Raw genomic sequence first — 12,852 nt, forward strand, 5'->3', positions numbered from 1 at the left:
GAAGAGTTGGGCTGTATTAATTACACTTAGAGAATACATTGTTATCACCTTTTCACTCGCTCAGCTCTGTCTTCTTCCTCTTGAAAATTGCTCATACCAAACCTTAACAGGTTTTCCCCTATCTGGAACTCTATTTCAGACAGACAAACATTTACTCCTCCACTCTACTTTATGAAAGGCAGTTAATAAATGTAGAGGGAATCATGAAATTGGATCGTTCTTTACTTTATAAGCCCTAACCAAGCAACTAACTCAAGGATTGTTCATTGGTGTTAAAACCACTAAAAGGAAGAGAGCTAGGTATTCATGCACATTGAAATAATAATGCATGAATTAAACATGGCTTTATAACCAAGGGATCAGTTTGTCATCTCTCCACCCCACAAATTAGTTTTAGAATCACTTATGGGAAATAGAGGGATGGTTTGTGTCTCCACCAATACAATGCAACGTGAAGCACATAATATCTCCTCTGAAGTGTGCTGCCCAAAACTGTTCAACCAGAATCTGATCTAATGTTTCATTACAGGATGTATGGAGCTAGAGAAATTAGCTAAATGACCCCACAAACAGCAAATCAGATCAATAAAGAATGTGGGACGTCCTATGGGACCAGTGGCCTGGCATTCCATGGGACAAGTATTATAAGAACCAGCTACAGTGTGTGGTCCTGGAGACAAATGAGCTATTAGTCATGTTCTTGAAGCTGTTCTTGAAGCAGCTGGTGGGAGGGGATTAAAATATGGACTGGCTTCTAATGATGTTAAGGAATTTTTATTAAGTTTCCTATGTGTGATCCTATTATTCTAGATGTGTTCAGGAATGGTCCCTTTTTAAAGGGGCTTGTATTAAAGTGTTTAAGGGTAGAAGAATGTTATGATGCTTGTAACTTACTGTATTATTTCTTTACATTGATGCATTTATATAAATGCTTATTTATTAGGCCGGCGTCGCGGCTCAATAGGCTAATCCTCCGCCTTGCAGCGCCGGCACACCGGGTTCTAGTCCCGGTCGGGGCATTGGATTCTGTCCCGGTTGCCCCTCTTCCAGGCCAGCCCTCTGCTGTGGCCAGGGAGTGCAGTGGAGGATGGCCCAAGTGCTTGGGCCCTGCACCCCACAGGAGACCAGGATAAGCACCTGGCTCCTGGCTCCTGCCATCGGATCAGCGCAGCGCGCCAGCCGCAGCAGCCATTGGAGGGTGAACCAACTGCAAAGGAAGACCTTTCTCTCTGTCTCTCTCACTGTCCACTCTGCCTGTCAAAAAAAATGAAAAAAAAAAAAAAGATACCACTACCCCATTCTCTTCCTTTCAAATAAATAAAAATAAATAAATAAATAAATAAGCATTTTTTTTTTGACAGGCAGAGTGGACAGTGAGAGAGAGAGAGACAGAGAGAAAGGTCTTCCTTTTGCCGTTGGTTCACCCTCCAATGGCCGCCGCGGTTGGCGCGCTGCGCTGATCCGATGGCAGGAGCCAGGTGCTTATCCTGGTCTCCTGTGGGGTGCAGGGCCCAAGCACTTGGGCCATCCTCCACTGCACTCCCTGGCCACAGCAGAGGGCTGGCCTGGAAGAGGGGCAACCGGGACAGAATCCGGCGCCCCGACCAGGACTAGAACCCGGTGTGCCGGCGCCGCTAGGCGGAGGATTAGCCTAGTGAGCCGCGGCGCCGGCCCAGTGGTATCTTCTATCCATGCTTGCAATAGCCATGGCTGAGCCAGGTAACAGACAGGAGACTAGAACTCCACATGGGTCTCCCACATGGGTGGGCAGGAAACCAAGTACTTGGGGGCATCATCTAATGCTTTCCCAGGCACACGAGCAGGAAGCTGGATCAGAAGTGTGGAGTAACCAGGACTCAAACTGGCACTCTGGGAATGCAGATGTCCCAAGTGGTAGCTTAATCTGCTGCACAACAATGCCCACTCCTTGGAGCATTTTAAAGTGAATGCAAGCACAGCTGTTGCCCATGGACAGATTATGCTGAAGATCTCCTTGACCACCACCCCTGGTATCACTGAATTACTCCCACAGTTGTCCACAGCTAAGATATACTTAGGGAGGAGACTGGATCCTGGGGGAGCAGGTTGTGCAGTACAAGGGGCCTCCTTCAATTAACGGGGGGGGGGGGCTTTCCATATCTGAGTGGGTCATGTTTTTATTGGGAAGCCTACATCATAGCCATAGCCTAATAATTAGGAGGAAGGGCCTCTTCTTGGTTATGAGGTCTCCATCCTTGCCAAAAGACATGTTTCCTGTTTGACTCACCTCCCACTCAGCTGCTTTCTCAGGTTTTAATCGAATTTCATACTGTAGTGTGAGCCAACCAGATCTCACATCAACCAAGGTAGGTGGAAGCCACTTTACCCACAAGTAGGGTTTTCTGTCCTCTGGATGTTTTACTTCCAAAGTCAGGTTCACAGGAGGGTCTGGTTCAACTGTAGATGGAAAAGAAACTTCAATAGCATTCATTGCTGGTACCTTTTATTTGGCTCTGCTGTTTTTGATTATGATTGCATTTTCTATTTATCAGCCTGCTCTGCCCACTGCATTTCCACAAGTCCCATGCCATCTGCCTCTTAGAATGTGATCTGTCACATTGGTCCTTGAAAATGAGGTTTGGATAGACAGAATAACATGCTGCTGAGATTTCATTCTCGTCACGCTCTCTACTTTCTAGCAACCTGGGTCAGGTACCTCCCCAGATCATTTTCATGATGACAGGGAGTAGGTGATACAAATTGGGCTGGGATTTGAAAGTGGGAGTTGGGATGGAAGATTCAGCAGGGGACTTAACATAGGTTATTTTCCTCAGCTGGGAGCTGGAACTATATCATGTTTGCATATCACAGAGACAGAAGAAATACCACCGAATTGAACATTTTAAAATGGTTAATATGGTGAACTTTATGGTATGTGTATTTTACAAAATAAAAAAATGAAGGAGGTGCTTACTCTCAGATTCTGGTAAGCAAAGGGCCGGTGGTACCTCCCTAAGAGTGAAGTGTCAGAGGTGCTGTAACACTTTCTCCATTCATTTATTATGTCCTCAAATCAGTCTCTATACTGCGTGGAGAAAGAGTATATGTAACTACCATGGATGAATGTGGCATTATGACCTACATTTGCCTAAAAAAAATGAATGTTAAGAAGTTTCCACTAATCCTAATGCTTATACATTACTGAGTGAACACCTAAGAAAGAATATTTTAGGTGAATTTACTAAAACAAAATCAGTTAATGTAAATCTTAAATCAAGTATCTATTGAGCAATGTCTGAGATAAAAAAATATCTGTGCAAATGTGCAGGTAAAATGTGTAGAATGAATCCTTTCTAGCAGTTTTCTAACCTCAGTGCCACTGGGATTTTGGGCCAGATGTTTCCTTGTTGTGGGGGCTGTCCTCGTTACTGTAGGATGCATAGCAGCATCTCTGCCTCCAACTACCAGATGTCAGTACTGCCCTCTGCCCACCTGCAAGTTGAAAAATGTGAAATTGTCTCTAGATTTTGCCAAGTATCCTGTGGGGGACAAAATAGCCCTCAGTTGGGAACTACAGCTTTCAGGTGTCTTCAACATAGATATATGTTATCCAATGACAATGACAACAAAGAAATTTATTTCTGTTCCATTATTTGCTAGTGTTGTCATTTTCTGTTGTGGGTTGTCACTGGATGAGAGCTGAGTGGACAGAAAATGTATTGTGGTAAAAACCGGTTGCTAATAAACTTCCATGGCCCGTCACCAACAATGTATGCTGAAGGGTTATATAGGAATTCCTCACGCACTTTTCTTATTCTGAAACATGCAGCCCAACACATTCTTTCACTAGAGATTTCTTTTCCAGAGTTAATGCAAATTTGATAACACTTATTGACTTCATTTTTTTTTTTGACAGGCAGAGTTAGAGAGTGAGAGAGAGAGAGAGAGACAGAGAGAAAGGTCTTCCTTCTGTTGGTTCACCCCCCAAATGGCCACTACGGCCGGCGCTGCGATCCGAAGCCAGGAGCCAGGTGCTTCTTCTTGGTCTCCTATGTGGGAGTAGGGCCCAAGCACTTGGGCCATCCTCTACTGCCTTCCTGGGCCACAGCAGACAGCTGGACTGGAAGAGGAGCAACCGGGACAGAATCCGGCGCCCCAACCGGGACTAGAACCCAGAGTGCTGGCGCCGCAGGCTGAGGATTAGCCTAGTGAGCCACAGTGCCAGCCTATTGACTTCATTTTTTAAAACTACTGCTTTAGTGAACCCATTTGTGTTGTGTGTGTGTGAGAGAGAGAGACAGAGAGAGAGAGAGAATCACATTCAATATAACAGTTGCTTGTTTCAGAATTTCTGTTGTTTTCATTGTTTGCTCTCAATTTATAAAACTTGAGGACAAGGCATTTCAAGGGGGAAAAACCATGAAAATGAAGAATTAATCAGCATTTAGCATGTTAAAGACTTTGTATCTCCAATAAATATATAGGATCAGAATTTATTTTATTCCTCCCTGCCAGAGAGATTGCCTTTATTATTTTCTTAAACTAAGATCAAATTAAGTTTCTAATCCTATCTCCATTCCAGTTATTTGTTGGGGGAAGAAAATATTCTTCAAGTGTATGTCAGTTGGTATTGGAAACTTTTCTAGTTTTTTAGGATCAATCATTGATAACATGCCAATGGGATGATATGGAAGTGAATACTCTGATTTTTCTTGTTGTGTGGTATTAGGTAAATCAGAGACTTGGGTAACTACTGTACAGACTATTATCCAAGAAAAGTGTGAGGCCAACTCCTAGGCAAGCCATCACTTTCCCTAGGATTTCCTTTGTCATCCTCATTAGATAATAAAAGCTGTTGTAGTTATGCCCAATTGCCCTGCAGCTTAATGTTAGTCAAGCAAAGCAAGAAGCATCTATCAGGTCCACTTTGTTGTACTCTGCTAATGGATTCTCCAAAGATTGTCCTTGAGATCTTGACCTTCGGCCTGTTGCTCAAGTGAACCTATTTACTCCACAATTCTTATTTGTAAAATAATAGTTCAGATTTCTAGGAAGTACATGCATTTGAGAATTGAGATTGGAGCAAATTAAATGAGTGATTCCTGTGGCTATGGAATCATATAAACCCCTCGGAGTGCTACTTCCGTATGGAGAATATCTCTATCGGAGAGAAAGAAAAGAAATTTCAATTTGTCAAGGAAGAAGAGGACACGGATCGCACAGGGAGGGCAGGAGAGAAGAGTTGGTAAGTAAGGCACACACATAACATTCATGCTGCATGCAAGGGGACAGGAAGGGAAGGCCAGAGGATTCAAGGATCTCAAACACTAGTCTGTCAGGAATGACTCAATACAAATTGTTTGAAATTCTTGCTTGACAATGAAATTGTGAATTATTTCATCTTTTTTGGGGGATCCATTCAAAAGCCAAGAAAACTCAAACTGAGTTTGACCACTGGTAAATGCATAACAGAGTAACAAATTCCTCACTCATTCCCCCTCCCATTACCTATGTAAGTCACATCCACATAACGTGGATCCGAAACACTGCTTCCCATCTGGTTGGTGGCATTCACTGTGATGATGTATATCGTCCATATGGAGGTGTGCTTCTTGCTAAAGTAACAGGAGTTGGGACCACCAGTCTTGTAGTCTGGACACTCATGAGTGATTGTTTCTCTGCAATGAGTAAAATGTATTAGAAGTGAGTAAGAAAGTAATTGAAACAGTTTAGATCTTCTTAGTAGATCAACCCCACTGATGTTTGGGATCAGACAGTCCAATACAAAACCAGAGCTGAACAATAGCTCCCCGGCTTCTGTGCTCTACGCATGTTAGCCTGGAGTGAGGGAGTGAGAGAGAGAAGGCTGGAGAATGAATTAGAAAGGTGGTTTCTGGGACTCAGCTACTCTGCTTCTCATTAACCCGTTTCTTCTGTTGTTGTCTTGGTTGGCTTTGTGATATATTCCCCCTGCTCATAAACACTTTCAATGGCCAAGGCACTGTCATTTCCGGGGTGCGAAACTGGAACTTTAGCTTGAACACATATAATGGGGCTCTGTACAATGCAGCATTTTTGCATATGCATTTTAAATGTATACTTAAAAATATCAAGTTACACTTCATTTTTAAAAAGACTCAAATGGATGAAAACTGATGTCATGGAAACTGGACTTCCCTTTTAACAACTGGTATGATGCTTTTTGATGTAAATCCAGGCAAGGGTGGTAATTCTAACTTAGAACCAGTGTACTTTGGCCATAGGGGTATGGATAGAAGAGAACTCTGTACCCTTCCTTGTGGTAAGTCAGTGTGTAATTGGTAGGAAGTCCTCCGTCTGCTCCAGGCCTCCACCAGCAGGTGAATGTTTCCTTCTCAGGAGAGCGGCATTTGAAGATGAAAGGTTTTCCAGGAGGTGACTGCCCTGTAGAAAACCACAAGCTGTTGAAGTCAATATTGAGGTCCATTCAACTAATAGTCCATTATTCTGGTTACCAAAGCAAATCTATGGGACTCGGGTCAGTGCTGAAGTCTCAGAGTGAGTCAGCCTAGGGGTGTGGTACTCAGAAATGTTGAGGAATCAGCACCCAGGTGTGGGCAGGGCTCTCAGAGAGACAGAGCTTTGTGGTGGGGTGTGTGTACTTTGAGACGGAGATACCAACAGCCTCGCTCAGCACCAGCGCTGATACACTCCCCCAGCATAAGGATGGCCAAAGAATTGTCCCTGGGTATCGGCAGCCCATGGATGCTTTGTCAATCAACAGCTTGCTCTCTGCCCCCACCCCCTAGCTCCCTAATTTCCACCTTTCTGCCATTTCCATGTAACTAACCTGGCCTCTGTTTCTGATCTTGTTTCTGATCATGATATCACTGACGGACCCTTTGGGCATCCTCAGCTGCTCCCTTCTCTTCTCTTCTCCTCTTCTGTTTCCCTCCACCTAGCCCTGATTTCAATCAGTTTTGACTTTGTGACCAGTTTCACAGTCTAGATCCTCACCCTCTTTCCCCATTTTAAATTGTCATAGAATAATTGTATATGTTTGTGGGGTACATTGTGACATTGTAATATATGTTTACAACATTTAATGATCAGATCAAGTTAATTAGCAAACATTTATTATTTGTGTTGGAAACATCCAAAATCCTCTCTCAGGGCTATTTTGAAATAAGATACACAAATTATTGTAACCTACATTCACCCTTCTGCGCTGTGGAACACCAGAATTTAACCCTCCTAGTTAACTCTATGTAATCATGAACCAACTCTTCCCATTCCCATTTCTGAATCCTGGGTTTCAGTTCCTTTCCCTCTCTTATTATTTCCCTTTCTCCCTGGGTATTTTTGTGGTGAGGTGGAAAGGGGTTTTCTTCTAATTATATCGATCTTTTTGGGTAGGAGGCAGGGTAAGAGGTAGGGGAAAGGGTAGCTCTCCTATCTGTGAGCTACCATTGATATTTTTTTTTCTGGAAAATGTAATAATTACTTAACTTTTTTTAAACTTTTATTTAATATATATAAATTTCCAAAGTACAGCTTATGGATTACAGTGGCTTCCCCCCCTCCATAACTTCCCTCCCACCTGCAACCCTCCCATTTCCCGCTCCCTCTCCCCTTCCATTCACATCAAGATTCATTTTCGATTCTCTTTATATACAGAAGATCAGTTTAGCATATATTAACTAAAGATTTCAAGTTTGCACCCACATAGAAACACAAAGTGAAAAATACTGTTTGAGTACTAGTTATAGCATTAAATCAGAATGTACAGCACATTAAGGACAGAGATCCTACATAAGGAGTAAGTGTACAGTGACTCCTGTTGTTGACTTAATAAATTGATACTCTTGTTTATGGCATCAGTAATCACTCTAGGCTCTTGTCTTGAGTTGCCAAGGCTATGGAAGCCTTTTGAGTTCACGGACTCTGATCATATTTAGACAAGGTCGTAGTCAAAGTGGAAGTTCTTCCTTTCTTCAGAGAAAGGTACCTCCTTCTTTGATGACCTGTTCTTTCCACTGGGATCTCACTCACAGAGATCTTTCATTTAGGTTTGTTGCTGGTTTTGTTTTTTTTTTTGCCAGAGTGTCTTGGCTTTCCATGCCTGAAATACTCTCATGGGCTTTTCAGCCGGATCCGCATGCCTTAAGGGCTGATTCTGAGGCCAGAGTGCTGTTTAGGACATCCGCCATTCTATGAGTCTGCTGTGTATCCCGCTTCCCATGTTGGATCATTCTCTCCCTTTTTTATTCTATTGGTTAGTATTTGCAGACACTAGTCTTGTTTATGTGATCCCTTTGACTCTTAGTCCTATCATGATCAATTGTGAACAGAAATTGATCACTTGGACTAGTGAGATGGCATTGGTACATGCCACCTTGATGGGATTGAATTGGAATCCCCTGGTATGTTTCTAACTCTACCATTTGGGGCAAGTCCGATTGAGCATGTCCCAAATTGTACATCTCTTCCCTCTCTTATTCCCACTCTTATATTTAACAGGGATCACCTTTCAGTTAAGTTTCAACACTTAAGAATAACTGTGTATTAATTACAGAATTCAACCAATAGTATAAAGCAGAACAAACAAAAAAATACTAAGAGGGATAATGTATTAAGTTGTTCATCAACAGTCAGGGCAAGAGCTGATCAAGTCACTGTTTCTCATAGTGTTCATTTCACTTTAACAGGTTTCCTTTTTGGTGCTTGGTTAGTTGTCACTGATCAGGGAGAACATATGATATTTTTCCCTTTGGGACTGGCTTATTTCACTCAGCATAATGTTTTCCAGATTCCTCCATTTGGTTGCAAATGACCCGATTTCATTGTGTGTGTGTGTGTTTTTTTTTTTTTTTTTTTTTTTTTTTACTGCTGTATAGTACTCTATAGAGTACATATCCCATAATTTCTTTCTCCAGTCTACTGTTGATGGGCATTTAGGTTGATTCCGGGTCTTAGCTATTGTGAATTGAGCTGCAGTAAACATTAAGGTGCAGACCAATTTTTTGTTTCCCAATTTAATTTCCTTTGGGTAAATTCCAAGGAGTGGGATGGCTGGGTTGTACGGTAGGGTTATATTCAGGTTTCTGAGCAATCTCCAGACTGACTTCGATAGTCGCTTTACCAGTTTGCATTCCCACCAACAGTGGGTTAGTGTCCTTTTCCCCCACATCCTCGCCAGCATCTGTTGTTGCTACCGTTGATATTTAAGACCTGTATCCTGTTCCAAGTTAGAAGCTGGAAGCTCTGAATAAGGGAATATGGAGAATACAATGTCAAGGGGATATAATTTTTAGTTGCCTGCTCTCCAAAATTCTTGGCAAGCTGCTCCGCCTTCCTCTGGCATGGTTGTCAGAGGCAAAGACAGAATAACCCAGGAGTTTGGCTGGATGCTGCTGCACTGGGGTGGCTGACCACACCCAGCTCGGTAACTCCAGCTGCTCCTCCTTCTTCCCTGGCAGGTGGGCACGGCATTTAGTTCAGGAAGTCATGAGCAGAATAGGGCATTTCCGGATGTCCTCAGTGAACTGGAGTTCTCTGCTTTCTCTCACATTTATTCCCTCATCCTTCACAGAGACTCCTAGGCCAGAACTTCCGGTTGAGCAAGTTAGGAGGAGACCTCTGTGAGGAGCACACGGCTGAGACGAGGGGACTGCAGGCAAAAGTGGCCAGAAAGAACATCATGAACTGTCATCATGTGGTGCTTAGGATGGGCCTGGGACACCAGGCTAGGACGGGGAGCAGGGACTCCATTCCTCCAGCTCCAGGCCCCGCTGGAAACCCTCCCTGCAAGCTGGGTGCAGTTCAGCCAACATTTTTTAATATTGCCCATCCTGCAAGGAAAGCCTCTGCAGGCTGGTATGTTACTGAGAATCATGGCAAAATTGCAAGTTTTTTTTTTTTTTTTTTTTGTCGTGGATGGGAAGAAGTGTGTCAAGTTAAAAGTTTCTTTAATTCCAAATGCTATGGCTCAATAATGAGCACATTTGAAGCCAATTTGGACAATTGTTGATTACTGGAATACAGTTTCTCTTATGGATTATTCTGACCTCTGCTTTCCTTTTGTCTCTCTGAAAGTGTGTCTCTTATTTTACCGGTATTTAATAGTAACTTCAGGAAACTCAAGAAGAGGAGGGGAAGCTTGTAAAATTAAAATTAGTCAAATATTCACTGCAGAATATTTAAGAGAGTTAAAATCAATAAACCATCTAAATGCACAAAACTCAGGACTGGCCACAGAGATACCACATCCACGTATGTCCACACATCCCATAGACTATGTCATAAGTTCACACGTGCAAACTCACAGAAATATCTACACACAGGGTCATACCTTTGGAAGAAAATGGAAGAATATATATATACCTGTACATATATATAGATGCACATACATACATGTACACAGTTGGGTATATATGGAGAAGCATCCACAATAAGTCACATGTAGGAGAGTTAAGATAAACATAGGCACGCAGAAGAATGCTCACCCAGAATGCACAGAGGTAGACATACAGAAATGTGCACACACAGGCAAATACCCTGCCATTCAGTTGTGGACTTCATTTCACCTGTTAGTACAGATAACAGAGTTGGTTGTACCTGTTTCCCACCACGTAACAGCTATCCTTTTTGCATCTTTTTATTGTTTTTCAAAGATGTCTCACATACCTTATTTCATCTCAGATGCAGGAAATTTCACAGGCCTCACTTTGAAATTGGAGACCCAGAGTGATTAGGTAGTTGGCTCAAGATCCCACAACTAGTAACTGGCAGAATCTGGATCGGAACTCAGGTCCTGACATCCCAGGAGCTGTTTCATTGCTCTCCGCAAATGAGGAAGAAGGCAGACAGCAGAGGGACAAGATACTGCATTGATTTCATTACTTTTAGTGAAAAATATTGCAAATGATATAATAGCAGGACATGACATAAACACGATTGTTTTTCATAACAGCATTACATGGAAACTGTGATGGACGCTCGCTCAAACCTCTTGACAAACACCCCGGGGGATGAAAGAGACCCAGGCAGTCTCTCACTTACCATTCAGAAGACGAATGTTGAGAAAAAGTAGCAGGAGGAAGACAATCATGGATGCCACATTTTCCTTCATGTTGACTCCCTTTTCTTGCTCCAGGGAATGTATCAGAGATTCACTAAAAGAGAAGGCACCAGGCAAATTTTGTAAAGTGACAGTCTGGTCAGGCACATGCACCACTTTATTCTGGGTGTTTGCAACTGATTCTTGCTCCTTGCTTAATGTGAATGACAAAACAGGAGGAAAGGAATGTTGGAAAATGTAACACGGGATGGCTTGGCACAGAAGTATTGGTTCACACACGCTGGGAAAAATTCCACCACCAGAGGTCATCAGATGACAACATAGAGTGTTCAAGGGGAGCCACAGCCCTTGGTTCCTTTGCACACACCGCAAAGAAAAATTGTTCTCTTCCCACCCAGCTGTCATCTAACAATATATTACCCATTTTCTGTGGCATGGATTGTGTGCCCTCCAAGAGAACCATTCCAGGAGGGGTCTGGCTTTGATCTACTGGCCAAAAATAATCACTGGAAAGTCAACACCCCAGGTCCCTACCTGCACCCGATCGATGCAGTCAAGCTAGGGGGCCTCCTCTGAAGATGCAGATTGAGAAGGTTTTAAGGGTCCTCTGGGCTATGGGCAGGACCATGAAGTGAATCACGCAATGAGCTGTACTGAATTTCCACATGGTTTCTTTTTCTCTTTTAAAAAGCCCCAGAAATAAGAGAAAAAAAAACTGCAGTAGTAATTTGAATCCCATGGGTACAGAGTATTAAGTAGATTTTGAACCTGCAGGGATTATGAGTTTTGAAAAATTTATTATTAATATTATTATTATTGCCCTTGGAACAACTTTCAAAGCCTTGAAATGGCCTTCTAAGAAAAAAAGATTTTTAAAGACATTTGGTGTTGGGGGGGTAAAGCCTCATTAATGTTACTGGACTTCAGACAACTCTTAGAAAACAATGGATTTGACGAATTAAGTGTAAATTCTCAGAAATGTGTGGCTTAAACTTTTTCCTTTAGGCTTTATTGCTTTTTAAAGCAAGAGAAGAACAACCAGGGGGCAAGTCAGCCCATCCTGGGACATCTGAAATAATCCTGTTGTTTGAAGAGCCTCCACAAAGTCCAGCCTGTGACCATTCTTCCGACCAGCGGGTGGCTCTCCATGGGCCAGCTTCACATCACTCAACTGACAATTTCTTGAAGGCTTTTTCCACTTGACGATACTCCCAATGAGGCATAGTCATAGAAATTGTGGTGATCATAGAGGCTTGGGGCATGTAGGTTCCATCAAATATCTCTGTTATATTGAGGCTCCCATTCAATAATGGATCTTCACCCTCTTACAGATTCTTTGAGTAGAATGTTCTTTGGAGACCTGCTACTCACTGTTCCAGGATTCTTCCCAAATGCTCTTCCAGGGTTATACATACCAAGTCTCTCTTTCTTTCTTTCTCTCTCTTTCTTTCTTTCTCTCTCTCTCTCTCTCTCTCTCTCTCTCTCTTTCTTTCTCTCTCTCTCTCTCTTTCTTTCTTTCTTACTTACTTACAGGCAGAGTGGACAGTGAGAGAGAGAGACAGAGAGAAAGGTCTTCCTTTTGCCATTGGTTCACCCTCCAGTGGCTGCCGTGGCCGGCGCGCTGCGGCCGGCATACCGCGCTGATCTGAAGGCAGGAGCCAGGTGCTTCTCTTGGTCTCCCATGGGGTGCAGGGCCCAAGCACTTGGGCCATCCTCCACTGCACTCCTGGGCCATGGCAGAGAACTGGCCTGGAAGAGGGGCAACTGGGACAGAATCCAGCGCCCCAACCGGACTAGAACCCGGTGTGCTGGCG

General features: G+C 43.1%; 1 protein-coding gene across 2 annotated transcripts in view; it reads right to left on the reverse strand.

The window, feature by feature from the left end:
• The window catches only part of PRLR (prolactin receptor), a 194,402-nt gene that overhangs the window by 13,835 nt on the left and 167,715 nt on the right, over positions 1-12,852 (reverse strand). Inside the window, exons 1-4 of one of the 2 annotated variants that reach the window (XM_051853392.2) lie at positions 10,645-10,783; positions 6,270-6,402; positions 5,488-5,657; positions 2,267-2,436 (exon numbers count right to left, since the gene is read on the reverse strand). In XM_051853392.2, the coding sequence (XP_051709352.2) occupies positions 2,267-2,436; positions 5,488-5,536 (219 nt within the window). In that variant the 5' untranslated portion in view covers positions 5,537-5,657; positions 6,270-6,402; positions 10,645-10,783. 2 annotated transcript variants of the gene reach the window in all.

This window comes from Oryctolagus cuniculus, chromosome 14, assembly GCF_964237555.1.
Source record: "Oryctolagus cuniculus chromosome 14, mOryCun1.1, whole genome shotgun sequence".
NCBI classification, from domain to species: Eukaryota; Metazoa; Chordata; class Mammalia; order Lagomorpha; family Leporidae; genus Oryctolagus; species Oryctolagus cuniculus.